The 27,377-nt window shown below is 41.7% G+C and overlaps 1 protein-coding gene across 1 annotated transcript in view; it reads right to left on the bottom strand.

Annotated features, from left to right (window-relative positions):
- ryr2a (ryanodine receptor 2a (cardiac)) overlaps positions 1-27,377 on the bottom strand; it is an 801,439-nt gene that overhangs the window by 101,960 nt on the left and 672,102 nt on the right. The window contains exons 78-84 of the mRNA XM_063055593.1: positions 20,303-20,402; positions 17,180-17,259; positions 14,455-14,531; positions 13,755-13,828; positions 6,463-6,543; positions 5,428-5,516; positions 1,252-1,380 (exon numbers count right to left, since the gene is read on the bottom strand). Coding sequence (XP_062911663.1) covers positions 1,252-1,380; positions 5,428-5,516; positions 6,463-6,543; positions 13,755-13,828; positions 14,455-14,531; positions 17,180-17,259; positions 20,303-20,402 — 630 coding nt within the window. The remainder of the gene's footprint in view (positions 1-1,251; positions 1,381-5,427; positions 5,517-6,462; positions 6,544-13,754; positions 13,829-14,454; positions 14,532-17,179; positions 17,260-20,302; positions 20,403-27,377) is intronic.

The raw sequence follows: 27,377 nt of genomic DNA, 5'->3' as shown, positions 1-27,377 counted from the left end.
TATCAATGACATGGGATCTGAGAAAAATAATCAAATTCATCAATCCATGGATGTCTACACATAAAAATACAGTAAAAGCTAATGCCTTAGTATAAAATACAATTAAAAAGGATGATTAATATTAGCCTTTGACTCATGAAGTCTGAAATGTAAATATGAGTGATGTGTCAACCGCACAGTATCCCACTGGTCAAATATCACTCAGCTTTCCAGGTATAGCAGCAAACACAACTCAGTGAAACTATAACGGCCCTGGAAGGAGTGCAGTGGGGATTCATCAGAATCATACTGGAGCCTTGAAGGTGAAGATAGCTTGTCTAAACCTGGTTTAATTTTGGTTGTACTTTGAAGGTTAAGGAGTGAATCAGCTTGCACTTTTACCTGGCAAATGGAACTTGAGATGATAGATACAAAAAAACATTTTCCCATATTTCACCAAAACATGGAAGCATAATTTTAAAACTGGAGTTGAATCAGGTCGAAGTGAAATCAGGAAAAATTTCTTTGAAAATATGGTATTGTAAGAGCCCACCCATTGATATTGGGTCAGAAGAAATCTTCAAATGTATAATTTTGTTAATTTAGATTATATTGAGATATGGAACAAAATTGAACAAATAGATTGGGGACAGGTCAGTAGCATAAACAAGTTCCAGAGAACCTATACTCTTCCGCTTTCTACGAGTTGCTTCAGTTTTAAAAATTATTACATAACTGAACTGCCAAACTCAAAAATAAACTTTATTTCCATCTTCCTGGAAAATTGATTGTCAAAGCTCGTTGACACTTCAGTATATACAGGATAATATGATGAATCCCACAGAGGTATTCACTTCTCCATGAGATGCTTCTTATATTTATGTTTCGTAATTCTTACGAAGTAGGAAGCCATCCAGCCCATCGAGTCCATGCAACTAGCCCTCAGAGCAATGCAATATCATTCTCCCACCTCTTTTCCTGCAATTATTCTCTTTCACATCAACTCCACCCTGTTTCTTCAAGCACTCACATAAATTAGGGACAATTTACTATTACCAATTAACTAGCATTTTCAATGTCTTTGGCACTTGTGAGGAAGGTAAAGCATTTGTACTCAGCCGACACAGTCACAAGGAGAACATTGAGACTCCACCCAGGCAGAACTCAAAATCAGGATCCATGAGGCAATGAATGTACAGCTTATACCTATTCCTGTCACCTAACAAATAAATCTAATTTTTGCTAAGTACCAAGACTTTTCCTTGATCCTACCTGAATGTATTCTGTCAGTGTGTTGAACACCTGCTTCGCCACATTAATTGCCTTTGAGAAATTGCGCTGTCCTTGTTCATCAATGATGTCTTTTGCAGAATAAAACCAATAGAAGTCACTAATCGATTCCTGCATGAAAAGAAAGAAGAGTTGTGATTCTTACAGACACAAATTGCTAAATGCCAGAAAAGCTTCAGTAATTAAATGATTTGATGTTGATCCTTGGTGTGTTAAATTGGTTACCCATCTTGCCTTTTTCTTTTTACACATTTATAGAAATATGCAGCTCTGTCCATTTTACTTTCCTAAGTAAAGCTGTGTTTTAATAATTGCTCATAATAATCTATTAATAATAGAAATTAGAAGTATTCAAAATAACTCTGTTGGAATTATTTCATAAATAGCAAATGATCCACTTACTAACTACATTCTTGAAATGTATTGTAACCCTATAAAAGTTCTTGCTGCTAACTAATAACATTAAATATGCATAGCTGAGATTAAGATCTTATTCAACACACATAAAAGTTGCTGGTGAATGCAGCAGGCCAGGCAGCAATCTCTAGGAAGAGGTACAGTAGACGTTTCAGGCCGAGACCCTTCGTCAGGACTAACTGAAAGGAGAGATAGTAAGAGATTTGAAAGTGGGAGGGGGAGTGGGAGATCTGAAATGATAGGAGAAGACAGGAGGGGGAGGGATGGAGCCAAGAGCTGGACAGTTAATTGGCAAAAGGGATATGAGAGGATCATGGGACAGGAGGCCTAGGGAGGAAGCCCAGAGGATGAGCAAGGGGTATAGCGAGAGGGACAGAGGGAGAAAAAGGAGAGAGAGGAAAAAGAATGTGTGTATATAAATAAATAACGGATGGGGTACGAGGGGGAGGTGGGGCATTAGCGGAAGTTTGAGAAGTCAATGTTCATGCCATCAGGTTGGAGGCTACCCAGACAGAATATAAGGTGTTGTTATTGTCTCGCTGCACTGCAATTTTTCTGTAACACTTCATTCTGTATTTTGTTTTTGTTTAAACTTGCACTACTTCAATGCACGATTGTAAAGAAATGAGATGTATGGATGACATGCAAAACGAAACTTTGCACCAATGAACTGGTCTACCAATCTAATTAATCTGTGTTAGATTTTTACTCATCCCCAATATGTGTTGCAATAAAATGTTAATGTATTTGAGAAATTCAGCTGCATCTCAAGGCAGCTAATAGTCTTGGACAGAAGCTGTGATCCAGAATTCAGTCATGCATTCTCTGTCTTACATTTTAATCTTCAGTTGTTTTATTTTTACACTTTGATACCCATTATGATCAATTAGTTGTTATCAAATTGCGGCTAACATCTTAACCTGAAAATATTTAATTCATTTACAGTATTTGCAAACTTAATATTTAATGTAATGGATAATTGGTAAAGTGTTCATGAGCTACCAGGGGTAATAGCTAATTATGATATTGAGATATTGAGTCCACAAAGTACAATTATGAACATGCCAATCCACCACGTAGTAGTGTTGATACTGAGTCCATTATCATTCCCAGTGCAAGGTTCACTCAGCTTATTTAAAGAGGGAAACAACTGCACTGGAAACAGATCTAAATAGATTGTTTCCTGCCTCAAAGGAGTTGTCTCAGGAGCAAAGATCAAGAGTGTTAGGTCTGTACACCCAGATGTTTGGAAGAATGGTGTATGGTCTTGATCATGCCCTGTAGACCACCATGCCAACCATTAAGTGCCCATCATAATAATCCGATTTTCCAGCAATTGACCAGATCTGAAATAATTCATGAACTGAGCAAGATACTTCTGAAATTTTGCAACAGTACCTGCCTCCACGATCTCTCCTTATAAGTGTCAGGCAACACTTTTATGTGCTTATGGCAGGAACATTAATCTACTGTCTTCCCCTGTGTTGTTTCAATGGGACAAAACTAGAATGATTGGTTTCATTCACCACAAATGAATTTAAGCTGTGAACAGGTTTTAACCGAATGTCTGGAGATGATTACATTTTTGATCAATGCTCTAAGTACTTATGCTTAGCTCCAGTAACTAATCCTCCTCTGGCATTCCCAACCTCATACATAACAAGGACATGAATCCTTCTGCGTATTTTCAATTCTTCTAATATTAATTATTGATTTATCACTATATAATTTCAACCTATGATCAGAGATTGTAAATAAATCATGATTAAACATAGATTTGAAACAAGGCAAATGTTATGATCTAGTGACTGCTTACAATATCCATACAAAATTGCTCATCATCAGCCATTAATAATTAGATAGGTTTCCTGAATCCTGGCAGTGTGAAGGCAAGTAAAACAAGCAAAAAAACTGTTGAAATACCGAAGGTAAAAAAAAGGGAACAAAAGGGCTTTTAAAGGTCCTTAGAAATTCTATTCTAATAATAATGTATAACCTATCAAATTATAGAGGTGATGAAAAAGTTCATCAAAAAGAGATGTCATAAAACGCTGGACACTGAATCATCAGGTGAAAAAGAGACGCTCGATAATGCTGCGTTCACCAGCAACTTTGATGTATGTTGCTTGAATTTCCAGCATCTGCAGAATTCCTGTTGTTTGCTCGATAATATGTTGTTTCTGTAAATGCAAAGCAGGTGGAAGGAAAATACAAGAGATTCTTCAGATGCTGGAAATCCAGACTAACACATACAAGATGCAGGAGGAACTCAGCATGTCAGGTTGCATCCATGCAAATAAACAAACAGTCGATGTTTCGGGCTGAGACCCTTCATCATGAGAGAGCAACATCAATAAAATATTTTTTTAAAGGCTACATTCAAGTTTACTGATGATGAAAGTTTTGTGGTGCCAATGTAATAACTAGCAAGTGCACTTTGAGCAACAAGTCACCATCTCTCGAGACCATTCAGGCCTCATTACATTTAAACTTTTGAAGCCAGGGCATGGATATTCCTCAGGTAGAATCATAGAACACTGCTTTCCACCGGTCCTAATGGGCACCAGTTGAGTGGCTGTCCAGTTCCAGTTCTTAACTTCCAGCACTGGTCTGATGTCACTGGTGGCAGGTTTGAATGTGAGTCGGACCTGATCTACCTAATCCTGTGTTTAAAAACCATGATTTCAGGCTTACTGCTCACCAAGTTCACATCCAAGCTGAAACCTCAGGGTTCATTTGATAAAAAGATTAGTTTACAAATTGGTTCTAGCTCAACTCCAACTAAATAATGAGGATCACTTACAAACATAGTAGGCCATGAAAATCAAACTGCTGTTGAAATTGGATGATCTCAGAGTGAGGCAATACTTCGAGTACGTAGTCAAGCTCATCCTAATGTCTTGCAAATCTAATTGTGGTTCAGCCAAACAGAAGGCTCCTGACAGTCAAAGGCATCAAAGAGAACTTGAGAAACAAGTAAGTTTGTTTTGGAACAATTACAATGGTGCAGCTAATAGAACTGTTATCTCACAGTGCCAGACACCTGGGTTTCATTCTGACCTCAGTTGCTGGCTGTGCAAAGTTTTCACTACCTGTGACCATGTGGGGTTCCTTTGGGTGCTTGTTTGCTTCCCTGTCCCAAAAATGTATGGGTTGGTAGGTTAATTCATCACTGTCAATTGCTCTTCATATGCGGATGAGTGATAGGATCTGGGGCAAAGAAGGAGCTGATAAGAATGTGGGGAGAGTGAAGAAAAGGAATTAATTTAGGATTGGGAAAAATGTGTGCTTGATGGTCAGCATGGACCCAATGTTGTATGACTATGAATTTTTCCACTGGGCCACTCGTGCTCTTCTGGGACAAGGCCATAATTTACTCAGATGCAAGAAACTGGAAATGCAACAAACAAAAACTGCTGCAGAAACCACAGAGAGGGAACAGGGAGAGAGGGTCTCATATTAAGTTGCTCCAATTTATCCAATTATCCCTATGACCGTGAGCTTCCTGCTTCTTAAATGAATCATCTTGTATGTCGTTTAGTCGTACTGTCACCTCACCTGTCTTGAGTGGATTCATACAAGTCTCAGCAATCTCCGGTTGCAGCTTCATGACTTCACCCTCTGTCTTCTGCCCATCCAAAATGATATTTTACCATCACTTGTACAGTTTCTCATAACATCTTCTCGAACATCAGTTCCCATCAAAATTAAATAAAAGTATTAATTTCTCACACACAGTACCTGAACTCTTAAGAGATAGTCCACCGTTGAAATGATGATATTGACTGTTGTGTTATTGCCTGTCTGGGTTCGCAGGTAATTCTGGAAATCTTCAGACAAAGAAATCAGAATTTTAAAAAATGAACAGCAATCCAAACTATCGTGCACTATTTCTGCATTAATGAACTATCAACCAAGAGATAATAGTATTTCACAGACTGTCTAAAAGCTGGAATGTTCAAGAAATGATATTTATTTGCATTCAGTTTTGCCAATTTTTTACATGGGGAGTTGGGTTAGGGACTTCCTAATTGTAAACAGTTGATGAGTTTTGAGTGAGAGAAGATCTCATTTATCATGGATTTGGTAAATTTTGCTACTTTTCCACAGTGAATGTCTTTGTGCTTCTATATATTGGAATGTGCTTTTTTCTATTATGTAACAAGCTCTTGCTAGTAATGACTGAGTAGTTTGTGCTTTACGGCATAGTACCATTTCCTTGTGTTTCTGGTGATCTCAGATTTGTGCAAGTAGTTCTATTTTATGTACATGACGGATTGTACTTTTATTTTCCTTGCACTCCCACAGTTTGATGTATGCAACTCCGAAATATGATGTTTGGAGTCTTGCACTGAAGTAGGTTAAATTAACTTTATTTTTTTTATGGGAGTCAGATGTTCACAGCACAGAAGGAGTTCACTGGGCCTTTGTGTCCATGCCAGCCAAAAAAAAGGCTTTTCATTGAAACCACAGTCTCAGTTCTTGGTCTAAAGTTCTGCAGGTTTTGGCTGTTTAAGTGTTTACCCAGGTACTTCTTTTGGTTCTAATTTTCTCTACACAGGCAAATACATTAGTTTTGAAATACTGACCTGGATGTTAACACCACAAGTTTGCACAGTCCCAATCTCAATAATTTTAGAAGGAAGTTCTTTTTAACTTTGTGTTACCACTCAAAGTGTGGAATTGAATTAAACGTAAGTACAACAACAGCTGTTTAAAGGTGGGGTAAATGTCATGTGCCATGTCCAAGAAACACGCAGAACCTCTGTTACACACCTGAGTTGTGACCTTCACAAAGCAGCTGGAGGAATCGAAAGAGATCGCACGTAAATTCATCATCCTGCATCACCTTCTCACCTACAAGACGTCAGTGAGAGCGAGATTGCAGTGTGTCAGTACCAGTAACCTGGCATGTGCATCTTACATCTAAAAACCTTGCATTTTTCTTGTTTGCTTACATACACATATCCTTCCGACATTCCCAATAGATGCTAATCATATCTACTGTTCTATCAGAAGCCCACACGGTGCACTTCACAGATAGAAAACAAGTGAAAAACAGCCACACACAGAATATGCCTACAAAAATGAAACCTGAAACAACTCAAAACAAAACACACAGAACTATTTTAGAAGTTGACATGGCTCTTGCCAGTAAAGACTGATCTTTCTAAATTTATATTTTTAAATTTGTGAGAGCTTTCTGTTTATAAGAACTAGAGTGGTAATATGTGAGTGTACGCTCTGCAGTCGTCCCTGAACAACACCAAGTTAAGTTAAAACACGTAGCTGACCCGCAAAGCTTCAATAGGTACATTTCATTACAGTGGGGCTTCAGTGGTTAATGAAGTTAGTCAATTAGTTGATTGATGCTGGGATTGGAAGAGTTTCAGGAATGGCAGTTCTGCAGATCTAAGTTCATTGGAATGAAGCTAATCAAAAGGAAGTCAAAAAGAATAGTCACAGGGAACAAAACCCACAATAACAAGCTCCAAGTCTTTGGTGTTGAGTTATACTTTATGTTGTTTTCTTTCTGTCAGTACATTTTAGGTTCAGCATGGTGTGAAGCAAATTAAGTTTAAAATGAATTGTATGCTTTGTATAAAGAAACAGTTTTATCAAAACCTGGATACACTAGTAATTCTACACTATTTTCATCTTAAGCATTTTGTTGTATATATAGAAAGCCAAGGTGCTTGAATTTAGCATTAAAATAGACAATAGTTAACAAAGACAGTGGGAGAACATGGGCATTAGCAGGAATGAAGGGTAAGTCTGTCTCTGAAGCAAAACTTGAAAACATTAGAAAGGAAAGAAAAACACATTAGAAATAAATAAATAATACAATATTTTGGGAAGACACTCAGAACAATCTTCAAGATTCAAGTGTAAATTGTTTCAGCTGCATTGTTACAATTCTGATGAAATGTCACGGAACTGAAATGTTAACTCTCTCCCCACAGATGCTGTCTGACCTGTTGAGTAATTCCAGCAACCTCTATTTTTATTTCTTTACTTCCAGAATATGTTTTATTAACCAAATATTATAGGATGACGGAATATTGTTTATAACTAATTAGTTAAACCTATTTGCTCCATTCCAGTGAGCTCAACATCTGCCAGATGGAGTTGGAGAGGCAAGACAAGTAGTAGGTTGTCAGGGGCATAGAGGGCAAAACTGTGCAGCCCGCGCTGCCTGGCTGCAAATCTGCTGTTGTGCAATTAGTTGAAGAGTAGCCATCCACCTTTGCAAATACCTGGCGAAAAATTTCTAAATATGTTAGGTGAGAGGGTAGACATTATAAGCTAGAGTTTGCTGACTTTTGCAAATATTTCTGACTATAACTGCCAGCATTCATCTGTTTTCAGTGCACGTGCATGTTTCAGTGGAAAGCTTTATGTCAGTGAATCACCTCTTAGAACCTGAGTGAGCTGAACCCCTTTGAGGACCTGAGACACTGGAGGCATCAATGGAGACAGTGCAGGTAAAATTTTAGGACTCACAAGTTACTACACTAAAAATATTCAATTTTCAAATCTTTCCCTGGTATATTACGAGATCAAGAGAGACTCATTACCTCTCTTGGTATGACTTTGAACCTTATTGTCTACCTGCACTGTGCTTTCTCTTTAGCTGTTACACATTATTGGTTTTGTTAATTTTTTTTATCATTTTCATAAGTTTTATATCTCAGAGACATCCAAAGCCTACTAGACACGAGTGATAATTTCTACAGTTGACAAAGCACAGCACCCAACTTTGCTGGCTGTCAAAGAGTGAGAGTTGTGTTGGAGGCAGAGCTATCACTGGAACTCTGTCACTGTTCGGGCCATGCTACTGGACTCCAGCATGTGGAAGCCAACAAAGTCGTGCCTCCACATCCAGTCGAGTTAAGAACAAGCGAGCAATCTGTGGCCAAGATCTGGAGCAATGTGTGCATATATGTCATGAAAATAAAGCTGGAATGTCCTAAAGAATAGTTTCCAGAATGTACTCCCTTGATAAGAGGAATTATTCAAAGTGAACACTTACAGTCTCCACCTGTTAACGGAGCTGAGGAGTTAATATAATTGCAGGGCTTGTCCAAGCTCAGTTTTAAACACTGAAACTAGTCATTAGAACCAATAATATATCAAATTATTGCTCTGAACCATGCCAACATTTCTAAAATATGAAGACCACTGACAACAAGTCATGGCTGATGGAAAAAAAGCTAATGCTAAAATGGCTTTATGACTTCACATGGGGCTTTTTTTAGGTGTGTACTACAGATGGAGTACAGTGAGTGAACGACATCACAGAGAAACAAAAAAAACAAAAGATTATTTTGATGTGAATTTAATTACTGAAATGTCCTGGCTGAAAGAGCATACTGGATCCAGAAACACAGGGAGTTACAGACATTCTGAGAGCTGTAACTTCTAACCAACAGAGCAAAAGAGAATAAAGATTAAAACTGGAATTGTAATTTCCACTGAGTCTTTCCAAACTCACGCTCTAGCGCGAGAGTAGCAGAAACTCTACACCAAAACATTTACAAGGACTATAAGGGGTAACCAGGAGATGTAACAAGAAATATTTTCTGCTTGAGAATTGAGCGAGAATGTTGATCGGTTTACCCTCTTACGCACGTGATATTGCAGTGATTAGCAACTGTCAAAGTGAGCAAAATTACAATGATACAATATTCCAAATACACCTATATCGGGTGAAGACAGAGTTTGCCTTCTGCCATAAGTTTATGCAAAATCATTGAGTATTTACAAAGAAAACCACCATATCAATACCAGTCAAAAATGCCGACCCTGAAGAATCACACTTTTTGGCATTTAGAACATAGCACAGTACAAATCCCTTCTTAGCTCACCATGTTGTGGTGACCTTTTAACCTACTCTAAAATCAACCTAATCATTCCCTTGCACATAGCCCACCATTTTCCCCTCATCCATGTGCATTTTGAAGAGTCTCATATATGTTCCTAGTGTATCTTCCTCTACTATCTCCACTGGCAGCACATTCCACGCACCTATCACTTTCTGCGCAAAATCATACCTCTGACATCCCTCACCCCCATACTTTCAATTGATCATCTTAAAATTATGCCCCTTTGCATTAGCAGTTTCGGCCCTGGGAAAAAGTCTCTGGCCACCCACTCTATCCATGCCTCTCATCATCTTGTTCACCTCCATCAAGCCACTTCTCATCCTCCTTTGCTCCAAAGTGAACAGATTCACAGCTTTAACTCACTCAGCCTATCAAAGGTGACATGATCCACAGCCCTACAGACCCAAGTTCAAGTAGAATTTTAGGTGTTGAAGCTTTCTGCCTTTTCCACCCTTTCAGGTAAAAGTATTTACCCACATTCCTTTCACCAATTTCTTTATGATGTCTTGTTTTTTTTGCTTCTTCACAATTTTATCCACTCAACTAAGATTTCCCTGACTCTCTCTTCTATTCAAAAGAACACAAGCTTTTCCAGTCATTTCCTGCAGCTCCAATTTTGCCAGTTCTGGCAATATCCTTAAATCTTCCCTCTGCTCTCTCCAGTGCAATCATCTTTCCTGCATTGAGGTAACCATAACTATACATATTGGCCTAACTAATATCGTATGCAGTTCCCTGCTCTGGTGTTGAAAAACTAGTAGAGGACTTTAGGACCTGTTTTGTAATTCTCAGCTCTTTTTAGTTTTGGAAAAATGTAATTTTTTTTCTGCTGCCAGTAGCTCTTGAGACTGCTCGAGCGAAGCAACATCTCACGAGAGTAACTTCAAGCTGAAGTAACTTCAGACTCATGTAATCAGTCAATACTGAAGTTTCTCGCAGAGGCATTGATCACTGACACTTTAATTGTGAGTAATTTAATCTTCCCACACTAAAGACCAATATGTTATTGTCTTATGAAGCTTTAGTCTGTTTCTGCAACCAGTATGCAATTCTGACTTCTAGAGTTTTATCTTTAATGGGCTGAACCTAATTAATCAGAAACCCCTCTGACAAGCCTGAAATTTACAATACAATGTATGCAAAGCAATCCAGCTGGGTTGCAAAAAGAGTTAACTCATAAAACACAGCAGAGAACTCACACAAAGAATATCATCTTCAATACAAAAATAATCAGCACCATTGCACATCAGTTTTAAAGCAACTGAAAATTTAAATTAGGTACAAACTTTAACACCAAAGATCCCTTATGTGTTACTTGCACATTAATGGGTGCAGCCATAAAGCCACATTGAGTACACAACAAATACTACAGTAAATGTACACCACAATTTGGCGCATCCAACCACTGCAAAAAACTACGCCACTGAACGGCTCACAGTTCTTACATCTAATGTGTCAGTTACTGTGCAAATCCTGAAAGAGGCAAAACAGACATAAAGGTGATCAAAAGACTTAAACTCCTCTAAAGCAAGGACAGAAAGGAAAGATATTTTGTTTTATTTTTATTCTTTTTCGTTCAAGATGATGCACAATGTCTACTAGTGCAAATTGACAGGGTTCAGGACCTGTACAGTGCTGACACAAGGTAACAAAGGAAATGGCAATTATAATTACCGCGCTCATGAGTGATGACTGAGGAGGGGGAAGACAGAACAATTGAAATCAAAAGGAAAAAAAAGATGAGATTAGGTATTCGAAATTATACTCAACTTCATTTAAATATTTTTAAGAATCAGGTAGGTTGAAAGAACAGGGAAAACAGAATTTTAAAAATCACACCGAAGGAAAACTATATATTAATAAACAGAGAATATACAGATCTCCTTGTTTTGTTAAAACCAAATAACAAAGGGGTTATGTCAGATAGATCAAAGGTATTTTCAATAACTGACAAACCCCATGTTTATTTAACATTTACGCAAAGAAAAATTAAACACGATTTCTTTCTTCAAAAAAAATTATAGACATATAAAAGCATGCACACACGTACATATCCCTCTGCACAGGTACACACACTTTATACAAACTGCTATTGGAAAAGTACTTGAAGAATCTGCGCAGTTAAAAGGCTTCCTCGTTTATCACTTAATATCCGATCCTATAGCCTCCTGAAAATCTATTTTTTATTTAATTGCCGTTTGTAATTTGGTGCATGGCCATCCATCTTTCAAGGAACATTGAATATGCGTTTTTGGTAAGTCACATGACACAACAGAAGTACAGGTGATAGCTATAATCACAACAAGATGACTATGATTGTTGAACAATAACCGGAATATTATAATGAGGAGTGATTCAAAAACTAAGTGGAAGGGATCAAACAAAAATTATCACAACATTTGAAAATGGAAAATGCAGCAGTATGATTGGCTAAAGCCCAAGCAAAAAAGAGGTTTCAGGATCAAAAAGTATTTACAGTTTTTTATAGCAGCTAAACTTTGGATCTTCACCTACAAAGGATACCTTTTGCTGGATACATCAAAGGTTGGATTAAACAGGATATTTTGTTGCTGAAAAAGTAAAATGCATAATCTTTTGATAACTGTCGCTGAATTCCAGCTTTTGCATTATGAATACGTAATATTATCTTGTTTGGTTAAGCTGAAGAACAAGGAACATTTGAAAAGAACTTCGGACACCTGTTGCCCCCAGAGTCATCTATAATAATGCATCATGTATGACATTCATTTGCTGATTTTACTAAAAATTTATAATTGTATTTCAAACTAAAGGAACTAAAATGTATTGATGTAGGAATGCCAGTTCAACAGGTTAGCTATTCATATGCTAATAACGTTAAGTGCACACAGGGAGAAGAGTAAGCCATTCAGCACTTCAAACCACACCACCGTATCATGCGATCATGAATATTCTATAAACTAAATCAGTTCACTCACATTAGTTCTACAGTGCTTAATGCCCTGTCAATCTCACAGTAAATCTGAGTTACTCAATGTTGACTGTAAACATAGATTTTACGCGATCAAAATTAGGTTCAATAATTTTAGTATGACTATTTTCTGTCTTTATAAACATTTATTTATTTTTATCCAGAGATACCGATGGGAACAGACCCTATGAGCTGCACTGTCCAGCAAGCTCCTGTTTAACCCTAGCCTAATCATAGGACAATTTACAATGACAAATTAACCTAGGTGGTATGTCTTTGGACTGTGGGATTAAACCTCACATGATCACAGGAAAGACAAACAAATTTCTTACACGTGGCGCCAGAAAAGAATTCCGAACTGTGATGTCCCGAGCTGTAACAGCATCACACGAGCCACTACACTACCGTGACACCCCGACATGGTTTACCTAAATTAAACATTTAAAATGTTGGTGCTTCTAACAGCCCCAGGAATAAACATTGATGAAAATTTCAGACATCGCAAAAGTATTAAGATTTCCCTTTCTCTGTGGTATAGAAATTCATTCTTAAAGGGCCGTTTGGACAAATCAGGTGGCTGACAGTGCAGGTAAACATTCAGTGACTGTGCTCACCCTACAACATGCAATAGTTGCATTGCCTCCATCCCTTCACTGTAATGGACAACTTAAATAAAATGTCTTTGAATCAGAAGTAAATCCTGTCATGTCAACTCTTTTTGAAATAATAAAGATACTTTGCATGAGTCTTTACTGTAGCAGCAATACCCTTCCAAAAGCATTTATTTTGTTACATTCCAGAATCGTATATTCCGAGACCTTAAATAAATTCAAATTACTTCTACTTTTTTAGTGGAAAGAGTGCAAATATTGTCAGTTTGTCAAATATAACTACAAAAGTTATGTTAGTACTTTTAGTTCTAAAAAGTATTAAGAATTAGCATTGCTGAAGCAATATCCTTTTAGCTATTACTATCATCAGTTTTAAAATTGTGCCATAAATATGTGACATACTTGTATGATTTTTTATTTTCATTTCTAATGGTCCTCATAGCCTAAAAATTAGGATAACACCACTTCTAAGGTAGTGGAGGGAGACATGTACAAATGCATCACGCATTTTCACATTAGTTTTCCGTTACGTAATTATTTCATAATATTGCATGACATAATTTTTTCTCTCAAAGCATATAAAATATGACTAGAATACCATAAAGGTGCTTCAGCATATACCTGATCCCTCTTCCGTCACCATGCCAAGTCCTTCTGCTTTGTTCTGCCGTTCAAATGCATTTAGATCAAGTACACTGTGTTTAAAGTAAATAAGTATGGTTTAGTTGTTTAAGTTTCTTTAGCTTTCCTAAAAGTGAGAATATAATGTATGATTATATTGACAATGATAAGACTCCAGAGACACATATATTCTAAGTGACACAACCAGATGGTATGATGTGTTATACCATTTCATATAGTCAGCATCATTAGTAATGAAACTTCAAATGTACCTTTCAAACTGGGTTATTTTTAAATAAAAACTCCACAATCCAAATAATGTATGTGGCAAACATAGAATGCCTCAAGTATTTAATACTTGATATTAGCTCCTTATAAAAACTACTGTATATTGAAGAGAAACTCAAATCCAAAGGTATAGGTTTTCTCTTTTTGTTCTGGATAATGTAACTCTAGATCGGGGGTACCCAACCTTTTTCATGCCATTGAGCCTTACCGTTAACCAAGGAGTCCATGGACCCCAGGCTGGGAACCCCCGCTCTACATCCTCTGTTTGGTTTTTGGACGTCAAACAGAGTAGAAGCTGATGGACTTCTCATGAAGTCCAACAGGGCTGTACAGACTATCATAGGTTTCCCAGCTGCAAGTTCGAGCAGTGGTCCGATTGAACTCAATGTGACGAAGTGCATGATATCCTTACCTGCAAGACTGCATGAGACCTGCCAGGCTCTGAAAGAAACCCACATCTTTCTTTTCTTTGAGACAATCAAGCATTTTCTGCAGAACATGAAAAACAAACCTTATGTGAAAGGTTAACAACCATCTTATTGTTTAGACACAACATAGTGCATTGGTCAACTAACATTATTGAGGAAAAAAAGACATTCAGCACCTGAATGATCCAAAAAACTTGCGCAGCTATTTGCTTACTTTATATGAACAGCTGGAATGTCATTCACTCTAATGAATTGAAGTAAATTTCAACCATTGATCATTTGCCTTAGACAGTATAATAAATATGTGACTAGATCTGTTTTAGTTTGTGTCTTATTTAGCACAGACTGAAATATTTTATCAATAAAACAACCTTATTTGAGCATCTCAAAGTCAAAGCTGTTGGGGAGCAAATTATTACTTTTGATATTCTGATCTTAAGTATTTCTTGTTCATTACACTGAAGATTCAGGTGCAGGTAATGTAAAATTGCAAATAAGAGTGAATAAATGTTAAATCTGTTGAATAATTACTAATGGTCTTCAAAATGAAAAAAATGATGATTTTCCATTCATTCCTAAAAAATAGAATCAATCCAAACCAAGAATTCTCACTTTATCATGTCCCTTCAGTGATAGTGTTAATATTTCCACCTTTCCAATCTTAAGGACTGGAAATAATTAAACCTTTTCTTTTCAGTGAATTCCAGTCTTGGATTCCTCCAATGTCAGGAATGGAAGCACAGGATGATTACATGACAGAAGGAGGCCATTTGGTTCATTGCATTCATGCTACATCAAATGACCATGAAATATTTAACAGCACCAGAGCAGTTTACCAAAAGTATTCCTTCAATCAATGTCGTCTTGCTGGGAACAGTGGGCTTAAATGAGGCTATTTTATTAAGATGCTTCTTCAAGCAATTGCTGTGGTATGCTGTACTATCAGTACATTGTCCTGACCTGCACATTTCACAAATGTCAGTTGCTTTCTTGACAGGCCAATACTGTATCATTTGCAGAAACTTTCAGGAGGTCAGTCTGTGGCTATCAATAGGATGAACATAGGGACGGGGTGTCATGAACTCTTCAGACCAGCGCAGGGCGCCAGAGAGCATTAGGCTTCAGCACTCCGACACACCTGAACATCATTCATTTGTTTTAACGAGAACTTGTTAAGTAACTGGTTTGTCGTTAAGTTTTCCTTGTGTTTTTCATACCATTTGTTTTTTGAAAGTAGATTCCTCGTGCATCCTGTTTTTAATTTATTGAATTTTGATTTTGAAGCACACAGGATTCTCATGCTATAGGCACTATTTAAACTTGTCATGACTAACATTCACCCCCAGGTGAACTAACGTTCTGTGTACTACAGCCCTCTAAAGTACTCTCTGAGTTATTTGTTATTCCCTGTTATGACTTTGAATAAATCCTCATTGTTACTTTCTACCTTAGAGTCTTGAATTTATTCCACACCTGGGGTCATTTCCCTGTAGGTCTCATTATGGGGGTGTGGTGTGAAGGGAGACAAAGTGGAGTTATGGAAAATGCTGGGAAAGGGATGTAGTGCAAATAGTCCTTGAGTCTCTTTGGTTGTAACATACAACCAAACCACCCTTGTAATGAAACACACCTCATGGTCCAGGTAACCCTGTGCTCCCACACTCAACAACTAATCAGGGGTCTATTAGTTGCACTTGGTCTGTTTACAAAATATTCAATCTTCACAATGAACTGATGGCACCAGTTCTTCCTTCAATAGAAATTACAGGAGATGATCCGCCACAACACAATATCCTGCGAGGGTCACTTTAATTTACTCTGCATCCCTATTTCCGACATGATTTACATCATATTAGATATTCATGGTGGTTGTTATAGTGTGATCGTTTGATCTAATTTCTGTCTTTGGGTAATTAAAACTACCATGCATGTGCATGACATCATATCTGGTACAAAATACAAGAGGGGACCAATGCTTGAACTGAACAAGATCATGACAAGACTGGCCTAGTCCAATTTCACAATAAGGCAGGCGTCAGAAATGGGCACACAATGGAATGACCTTATAATGTGTGAATAAAGCTAAGTAATCTATTTTTAGGCACTGCTTATTATTTGTTACCGGAATCCATAATCCACCTTTGTTTGCGACTTTATTAAGGACAGAATAACACAACAGTTAGTTAAATCTGAACAGACTGCAGAATGTTCATGCTTCTGAAAAAAAAACGACTGAGCACTAGATTTTCTATGGAAATAACTAAGCTAATGAAGAGTAGAATATTGGCCACTGTGGATCACACTGAAGCGCAGAAGGGATCCTATAATTTTCCACTGAAGAAAATGCAAGTTAAAAATAAAGCAAGTGAAATAAAAGACACAATATTGACCTTGATTGATTAAGCAACAGAAGGCAGAGAAGACAAAAATGTACTCAGGTCTCCACGATCCATTTTATTTATTCATGGCTTAGATGAAGCAATGCAGTTTAATCTCCATCTTTGCTGATGACATAAAGATCAATGATACAATAAACAGTCTGGCTAGGGACATAAATTGATGGTTTGTGAAATGTCAAAACTGCCAAAGAAGGGTTTCTTGCCAGTCAAGTACATGGCCATTCATTCAAGCTATATTTAATTTTGGCCAGACTAACAACTGGTACAAAGTCATCACCAATACCGTTCTTCCGCATTCGGTCTGATTTACCTGCTGAACTGTGGAATTCCCACCATTCAGAATAGCAATGCCTAGCTTCAGTGTGGATGCAACCATTGGTCCCATTTCACCTGAGGTAAATGAAAGAAAACTTTCACAGCTCCATAAATAATGCAACAAGTGGGCACAAAAAAGCCACAAAATCAATGAATGTGGCTGGTACATAACATCAGGTGAGAAATTGTTTACGTACCGTGTCAGAATAATGAAAGCCACAATCAGTCATTCTTAAACAAAAATACTCCATCTATTTCAAATCTATAACAGCATTACCCATTTCTCCCACAGCAACCATGATTTATGTTTTTATTTCAATTGTTCTGTTTTCTTCAGTGAACAAAAGCTCTGTTCACTATATTTCCCTTCAGACCTTGTGACCCTGAAATCAGTTCATTAACTGCAATTTCATTCTTTTGCTGAGAAACATTTATTATCCATCATTAACTGCTTTGAGTGGGGAGAACTGTGGCCTCTGTAGAGAGCCAGGGCTCTAGATTATGTCCAAGCCAAACCATATTAAAATGCTGGTTCTCTCTCCTAAACAACATCAGTAAGCCAGGTAGGTTTTTAGAACAATATTTTGCCATTGGTTTTCTTTTGTTTCATTAAACTAAACTTAACTTCCCTAGTTTTATTTATGGGATTCAAAGTCACATCCTCTGGAAATTGGCCAGTAATCAAGAACTCCATGGTGGCCCTTTTAAAACACCATCTGTTGATTACACTCAGTGAGCGCTTTATTAGCAACTCCTGTACCTAATAAAGTAGCCATTGAGTGTATGTTTGTGGTCTTCTGCTCCTATAGCCCGTCCAAATTAAGGTTCAATGCACTGTGTATTCAGGGATTCTTTTCTGCACACCACTGTTGTAACGTGTGGCTATTTGAGTTACTGTCGCCTTTCTATCAGCTCAAACTAGTCTGGCCATTCTCTGCCTACCTCTCTCATTAACAAGGCATTTTCACCCACAAAGCTGCCTTCACTGGATGTTGATTTTGTTTTCCACACCATTCTCTGGAAAATCTAGACCCTGTTGTGCTTGAAAATGCCAGGAGATCAACAGTTCCTGAGACACTCAAACCACTCCATCTGGCACCAACAAACATTCCACAGTTGAAGTTACTTCGATCACATTTCTTATCCGTTCCATCATTTGGTCTGAACAATAAATGTACCTCCTGACCATGTCTGTGACAGAGAGCACTCGGTAAATGCATTCCTGACACACACACACACACAAACATTGCCTTGTCATTCTACTGTCATTGTGGTGAGTGCACGCTCTTCAATGTCTTCCCCGGTATATTCTCATAATTAACCCACCATTTTACCTCCGCATTGCTACATGCACTCAGGGTCAGACACCAAAGTTTAGTTTATTTCTAAACTGAGCTGATACACTCAGGGTGGCTTCATGGTGCCTTTCCCCCACACCTGGCAGAATATTTAATTTCTTCAGTAATGGGGATGTGTATATATTGATTGTATGGACTCATTAATAGAACATAGAACATAGAATAGTACAGCACAGTATAGGCCCTTCGGCCCACAATGTTATGCCGACCCTCAAACCCTGCCTCCCATACAAGCCCCACCTTAAATTCCTCCATATACCTGTCTAGTAGTCTCTTAAACTTCACTAGGGTACCTGTCTCCACCACTGACTCAGGCAGTACATTCCACGCACCAACCACTCTCCGAGTAAAAAACCTTCCTTTAATATCCCCCTTGAACTTCCCACCTCTTACCTTAAAGCCATGTCTTCTTGTATTGAACAGTGGTGCCCTGGGGAAGAGGCGCTGGCTATCCACTCTATCTATTCCTCTTATTATCTTGTACACCTCTATCATGTCTCCTCTCATCCTCCTTCTCTCCAAAGAGTAAAGCCCTAGCTCCCTTAATCTCTGATCATAATGCATACTTTCTAAACCAGGCAGCATCCTGGTACATCTCCTCTGTACTCTTCCCAATGCTTCCACATCCTTCCTATAGTGAGGTGACCAGAAATGGACACAGTACTTCAAGTGTGGCCGAACCAGAGTTTTATAGAGCTGCATCATTACATCGCGACTCTTAAACTCTATCCCTCGACTTATGAAAGCTAACACCCCATAAGCTTTCTTAACTACCCTATCCACCTGTGAGGCAACTTCCAGGGATCTGTGGACATGTACCCCAAGATCCCTCTGCTCCTCCACACTACCAAGTATCCTGCCATTTACTTTGTACTCTGCCTTGGAGTTTGTCCTTCCAAAGTGTACCACCTCACACTTCTCCGGGTTGAACTCCATCTGCCACTTCTCAGCCCACTTCTGCATCCTATCAATGTCTCTGCAATCTTCGACAATCCTCTACACTATCTACAACACCATCAACCTTTGTGCTGTCTGCAAACTTGCCAACCCACCCTCCTACCCCCACATCCAGGTCGTTAATAAAAATCATGAAAAGTAGAGGTCCCAGAACAGATCCTTGTGGGACATCACTAGTCACAATCCTCCAGTGTGAATGTACTCCCTCCACCACCACTCTCTGCCTTCTGCAGGCAAGCCAATTCTGAATCCACCTGGCCAAACTTCCCTGGATCCCATGCCTTCTAACTTTCTGAATAAAGTAGAGACTTCTGCTGATTTTGTAATATAATTGTAAATACATTGTGGGTTGCATCATATTGTAATTCATGTGTAGTCTGAAGTTGGTTGGTTGGTAATTAAAGATGGTATGTCCTAGTGCCTATAAAAGGAGCTCTTCGCTCTCAGTTTGAGAGAGAGAGATAGGGGCTGCCAGGTGTTCACATTGGATAGGAATAAGTACACCTGTTGTGTTTTCTTGAAGATATCATTTTGTAAATACTGGCATTTTTCTTTTCACTAATTTTTGGAAGTTTGATTTTAGATGCATCCCTAATAAACACCCTTGCACTAAAGTGCTAAGCCATTCCAGCCATTTTTTCTTTGGTCATAACCCACGTATCTAACAATATCTGCATGCATTTATGAATTGACTTGCTGTTACGTGATTGGCTGATTAGATATTTGCATTATCTAATGACAGGTACAGGTGTACCAAAAACGTAGCCAATGACTATTTGTTGTGTAACACTTTGCTGCCTTACCTTTGCTGGCACTTAACATCTGCAGCACCATCTCAGCAGCACCTCGATCATGAAGTCTTGCCTGTTGATACAGAAGCTTCTGTTTCTCCATTTCCTTCTCCTAAACAGAGAAGCCAAACAATTGAATGGGGGGCAAAGTCAACCACTTTCTTTCTTTTTCTGACAAGGATGTTCTTCTGTTTTTAAACCTAGGGCTCTATGCTAACTTCTCAGACTGGGCACTTTGGATTTCAACTTTTCTGATACCTGGGTACAGTCCATCTTTGCAAGATGCTGACAAAGGTGTCAAGGCATCCGCCCAACCACATTTAAATAGTGTTAATGGCTTCTTCAACCATCATAATAAGCTGAAGTATCCTTTTTTGAGTAGATTGCATTCAAAAATGACCCAAAACAAACCTTATGCAAGCCGGAAATTTGGCTACTATTCTTACAGGATGCTAAAAAATATATTGCAGCATAAGGAAAATACTTTCTTCAATTTAATGTGTCCGAAGAAAATATCAAAACATCTGTAACATCTGTACAGCTCCATGTTTCCACTAATCCTATTGTGGTACACATGTTTTAGAAGAGTACAATCTGAGCCAGCTGGAAGATATTTTAGGTTGTCTATATGTCAGAATTGGTACATCTCATTACATGGAAAATAAGTTAGATTCACAGCATGGAAACAGTTCCTTCAGCCCAACTGGTTATAGCCAATCAAGATTCCCATCCAAACCAGTCCCATTGGCTTGGGTTTGGCCCATATTCCTCTAAACCTTTCCTGTCCATGCACTTGTTAAATAGGTGCATGATATAGGATCAGAATTAGGTCAAGTCTCTTGGCCATTCAATCCTGACTGTTTTTAACCCCATTCTCTCACCTTCTCCCCTGTACAAATTGAGACATTGAATATACCCAAAGACTTGGTGTCCACTGTCCTTTTTGGCATATTCTACATCATCTGGACTGCCCTGAAATCCCTGGGGCATCACAGTAGCGTAGTGGTAGACGCTATTACACCACAGGGCTTCAGAGTTCAGAGTGGAATTCTGAGGCTGTCTTGTGGCGACCCACTTTCTGGCACCCACGAACCGGCTCACGAAACAGCACGCGCAGGCAGAGGGCCGGCAGCAAAAAGGGCGCCAGGCCATCTTCACCAGCAGGGGGAAAATCCCACGCGCAGAAAGGGTCTGGGAATATGCATTCCCCACAGTAGTCCCGCCCAGGGAGGGCGGGAACGGGAAGGCTTTAAAGCGGGCCGCGAAGTTTGAATAAATCTCTTTCATCGCAACTCTAACTCACCGACTCCGTGTGGTTATTCTAACGCTGTGTGTAGCACATCGCTACAATTGGTGACCCCGACGGCCCAAACGATATTTGGACCAGAGATGACCGACGCTGCATCTGTTCACGCAGTTTCGTTAAAACTGCCAAGCTTCTGGACGCTGCGACCCCATTTATGGTTCGAACAAGCAGAAGCACAATTCCACATTCGGCAGATAACCTCGGAGTCCACTCGCTACTACTACGTGCTGAGCTCCCTCGACCAGGAGACTGCTGCACAAGTTGAGGAGTTTATACAGTCGCCCCCGGAGGACGGAAAATACACAGCATTCAAAGCCCTGCTCATAAGGACTTTCGGACTCTCCCGGCGCGAACGAGCATGCCGCTTAATGCACCTGGATGGTTTGGGAGACAGGCCGCCGTCAGCATTAATGAACGAGATGCTGGCCCTGGCTGAAGGACACAAACCCTGCCTCATGTTTGAGCAGGCGTTCCTAGAGCAACTGCCCGAGGACATATGCCTGCTGCTGTCCGATGCAGATTTCAGCAACCCCCGGGAGGTGGCGGCCCGAGCAGATGTGCTGTGGAATGCCAGGAAAGAGAGAGGGGCATCCGTCGCACAGATCACCAAGCCGCGTGCGCAACGACAGACCAGACCAGGCCCGGCAGCAGAGCCTACAAAACTCGGCGACTGGAGTGAGGAGCCCAACGAACAATGGTGTTTCTACCACCAGCGGTGGGGCACGGAGGCCCGCCACTGCAGACCGCCCTGCAAATTCCCGGGAAACGCCAGGGCCAGCCGCCGCTGATGGCTACGGCGGCTGGCCATCAGGACAGCCTCCTGTACATCTGGGACAAGCAGTCGGGACGCCGCTTTTTGGTCGACACCGGAGCGGAGATCAGCGTCTTACCTCCAACGAGTTACGACACCCGCAACAGAGAACCGGGACCCACCCTGAGGGCCGCTAATGGCAGCACAATACGAACCTACAGCACCCGCACGGTGCGGCTACAGTTCAGCTCCAGCCGGTTCACGTGGGACTTCACACTGGCCGCCGTGGCCCAACCACTGCTGGGGGCGGATTTTCTACGAGCCCACAGCCTGCTGGTCGACTTGCAAGGGAAGCGATTAGTCCACGCCAAGACTTTTCAAACGTTCTCCCTGGGTGAAGCACAGTTGCCAGCCCCACACCTGGACTCCATCACGCTGTCCGACGATGAATTCAGCAGGGTCCTGGTGGATTTCCCATCAGTACTGACACCGCAGTTCACGGCAGCCATGCCCAGACACGGAGTACAGCACCACATCCCGACCCAGGGACCATCCCTCCACGCCCGTGCTCGAAGGCTTCCCCCGGACAAGCTCCGACTGGCGAAGGAGGAGTTCAAGAAGATGGAGGAATTAGGGATCATACGACGGTCCGACAGCCCATGGGCCTCCCCCCTTCACATGGTGCCCAAGGCAACGGGGGGCTGGAGACCATGCGGTGACTACCGCAGACTGAACGAGGCTACAACGCCAGACCGCTACCCTGTGTCGCACATTCAAGACTTCGCAGCAAACCTACACGGCGCAAGGATCTTTTCCAAGGTAGACCTCGTCCGGGGATACCATCAAATCCCTGTACATCCGGACGACATCCCCAAAACAGCACTTATCACCCCGTTCGGACTTTTCGAATTCCTCCGAATGCCGTTTGGTCTAAAGAACGCCGCACAGACTTTCCAGCGGCTAATGGACACGGTGGGACGCGACCTGGACTTTGCATTCATCTATTTGGACGACATCCTCATAGCCAGCAGTAGTCGGCAGGAGCATCTGTCCCACCTCCGCCAGCTCTACTCCCGCCTGAGTGAATTCGGCCTTACAATCAATCCAGCCAAATGCCAGTTCGGACTCGACACCATCGACTTCCTGGGCCACAGGATTACTAAAGACGGGGCAACCCCGCTGCCCGCCAAGGTAGACGCGGTCCGCCATTTCCCCCGACCCAACACAATCAAAGGCTTGCAGGAATTCGTGGGTATGGTGAATTTCTACCACCGTTTCCTCCCCTCAGCAGCCCGAACCATGCGCCCCTTGTTCACTCTAATGTCGAGTAAGGGCAAGGACATTACCTGGAACGAAGAGGCCGCAACCGCTTTCGTTAAAACCAAAGAAGCCTTGGCAAACGCCGCGATGCTAGTGCACCCCAGAATGGACGTTCCTACTGCCCTCATGGTGGACGCATCCAACACAGCGGTCGGTGGAGTGCTGGAACAACTCATCGAGGGTCGCTGGCAACCCCTGGCGTCCTTCAGCAAACACCTACGACCACCCGAACTCAAATACAGTGCTTTCGACCGGGAGCTATTGGCACTATACCTGGCAATCCGGCATTTCAGGTACTTCTTAGAAGGTAGGCCCTTCACCGCGTTCACCGACCACAAACTGCTTACCTTTGCGTTCACTAAGAGGGCCGACCCCTGGTCGTCCCGCCAGCAGCGACATCTGTCCTACATCTCCGAGTACACGACGGACATCCGGCATGTCTCTGGAAAGGACAACGTCGTGGCGGACGCACTATCCAGACCTACCATACAGCCCCTGTCCCAGGGGGTGGACTATGCAGCACTGGCAGAGGCACAGCAGGCAGACGCTGAGATCCCCAGTTACAGGACTGCAGTCTCCGGTTTGCAGCTCCAAGACCTCCCCGTAGGCCCAGGTGAGAGGACCCTACTACGTGACGTAGCTACCAGCCAACCCCGCCCCGTCGTCCCGGCAGCCTGGCGCCGGCGGGTGTTCGAATCCATTCACAACTTAGCGCACCCCTCCATCAGGACAACTGTCCGGCTGGTCTCCAACAGGTTCGTGTGGCATGGACTTCGTAAACAGGTCAGTGAATGGGCCAAAACGTGTATGCAGTGCCAAACGGCCAAGGTGCAGCGGCACACCAAGGCTCCGCTGCAGCAGTTTGAACCCACTCGCCAGAGGTTCGACCACATCCATGTGGATATCGTGGGGCCCCTGCCAGTGTCACGAGGAGCGCGGTACCTCCTAACTATGATAGACCGGTTCACCAGATGGCCAGAGGCAGTCCCGCTCAGCAACACCACCTCTGAATCCTGTGCCCGAGCACTGATCGCAACCTGGGTAGCACGCTTTGGGGTACCGGCCCACATTACCTCCGACAGGGGCGCCCAGTTCACCTCCAGCCTGTGGTCGGCTATGGCCAGACTTTTAGGAACACAGCTACACCACACAACTGCCTACCACCCACAGTCGAACGGACTAGTGGAGCGCTTCCACCGTCACCTGAAATCGGCTCTCATGGCCCGCCTGGAGGGGCCTAACTGGGCGGATGAACTTCCCTGGGTCCTGCTCGGAATCCGCACGGCGCCCAAAGAGGATCTACACACCTCGTCGGCCGAGTTGGTGTACGGCGCGCCCCTGGTCGTCCCAGGAGAGTTCATACCAGCCCCAAGGGGGCAAGAGGAAGAACCCACAGCAGTCCTGGACAGACTACGGGAGAGGCTCGGTAACCTGGCCCCCATACCCACTTCACAGCACGGACAGAGCCCGACCTGCGTACCCAAAGACCTGCAGAACTGTAAGTTTCTTTTTGTATGACGGGGCGGACACCGGGCACCGCTACAGCGGCCCTACGAGGGGCCGTTTAAAGTGATCAGGAACAATGGGTCCACGTTCGTGCTGGACATTGGGGGGAGAGAGGAGGTTTTCACGGTGGACCGACTCAAACCGGCCCATGTGGACTTGGCGCAACCGGTCCAGGCTCAGGCACCGCGGCGCAGGGGCAGACCTCCCAAACAGAAGCTGATCCAGACTGTGGACATTGGGGGAGGTATCACCGGTTCTGGGGGGGGGTTATGTGGCGACCCACTTTCTGGCACCCACGAACCGGCTCACGAAACAGCGCGCGCAGGCAGAGGGCTGGCAGCAAAAAGGGCGCCAGGCCATCTTCACCAGCAGGGGGAGAATCCCGCGCGCAGAAAGGGTCTGGGAATATGCATTCCCCACAGTAGTCCCGCCCAGGGAGGGAGGAACGGGAAGGCTTTAAAGCGGGCCGCGAAGTTTGAATAAATCTCTTTCATCGCAACTCTAACTCACCGACTCCGTGTGGTTATTCTAACGCTGTGTGTAGCACACCGCTACAGTCTGTATGAGGTTTGTACGTCCTTCCCATGAGCACATAGGTTTCCTCCAGGTGCTCTGATTTCCTCCCATATTCCAAAGACAAACTGGTTAATTGGTCATTATAAATTGTCCTGTGATTCGGCTAAGATTAAATAGGTGGGGTTGGGGGGAGATACGTCTCTACCAAAGGAAGTGTAAGGCGCTCCTTCCCTCCACTTGCCTGAAGGTCACTCTTGGACAAGGTGTAGCACCTGCTTACCCGCCCCCCCCCCATCAATCTGGGTCATGTGAAGCCATGGGAGCAGGTGGTGGATGGTCGTATGAGCAGTTGGTGCATATCACAAGTCCTGGTAATGTGCCCACTGACGCCAGGCAGACAATCTCTGTAAGGTATTTATAATGGCTGTGATCACCATCTTGTAAAGACACTTCCCACAAGAAGGCAATAGCAAACCACTTCTGTAGAAAAAATTTCCAAGTACAGCCATGGCCATGGAAAGACTACAATTGTCTACATCTTACAACATGGCACATAATGGTGATGATGAAATCAGCGGGTTGCTAGGTACTATGGCTCAATGGACACTGTACTTCTAAGTAAAATAAAAATTCCAACAAATTAATCCAATATAACTATCATCTATGAAGAGATTTCAGGTCCTCCAGCAGAAAATATCAGGACAGGTTGTTGAAAATAACCAGAGATATTAACTGCAAATGCAATAAGTTTCTGGATTGCAACACCATGATTCTTCAAGGGAAAAAAGGAACAGTTCTTCAGACATGTGAGGACTGAAGTCTGAAAGAAAACCCATGATCTAACAAATAGATGAGCGGTGAGAAGAGGCCAGGACAGCTATAACGTGCTTGGGTCATTCAGTGTCGTTAAGGCCATATGCACCCAAGGAGTCAAAGCACTTCTCACTGAGCCAAGAATGACAGGCAATTTATCAAGGACAGAAAGGGAGTCAAGGTCCACTGGAAGGAACTCAGCTGTGATATTAGCACCTTTGACTCCATTCCTCAGGGAATTATTCACTCTGTCTTGATGGCACACCTGTCAAGAAGTTATAAAGGCCAACTGATTGACAGTAAGTTCTTGGAAACAGAAACTTTCAAACTCGAGTCACAAATTCACCATCTGATTCCCCATGTCCATGAGCAGGAAGATGTAACTTTAGATGACTTTAGAGGCACAGTAGCCATGTCCATCTTCAAGGTAAAGACAAATGCAATTGTAGTAAGCATTTCCCACATCCCACAGTCATTGCAGGATTAGGGTATAGAATTGTTATTCTTCCAAAATTTTCTTAAAGTTTAACTTTCCTGTGTTTGTTCATAATTGTTATATAATCACATAACATATGTGTAATTGTTGAGCAAATTTTTGGCAGCTGATGCTGTATTTTCTAGAAGCTTCTCATTTTTTCTGCAACAGGTTGAACCTGGCTATTTTATAGGTTAACTTTTATCACTAGAATGCTGTTATCTCCAGTTTGAGTATGAGGTGACCATGACTTGGTACTTCATCTGCAGCACCATCTCAGCAGCACCTCCATCATCAAGTCTTGCTTGTTGATACAGAAGCTTCTGCTTCACCATTGTCTTCTCCTAAACAGAGATGCCGAGCAATTGAATGGGGGAAAATTAAACATTTCTGTTCTCTG

The sequence above is a fragment of the Mobula hypostoma genome, chromosome 8, assembly GCF_963921235.1.
Source record: "Mobula hypostoma chromosome 8, sMobHyp1.1, whole genome shotgun sequence".
NCBI lineage: Eukaryota > Metazoa > Chordata > Chondrichthyes > Myliobatiformes > Myliobatidae > Mobula > Mobula hypostoma.
This window is presented reverse-complemented; position numbering and strand designations above follow the sequence as displayed.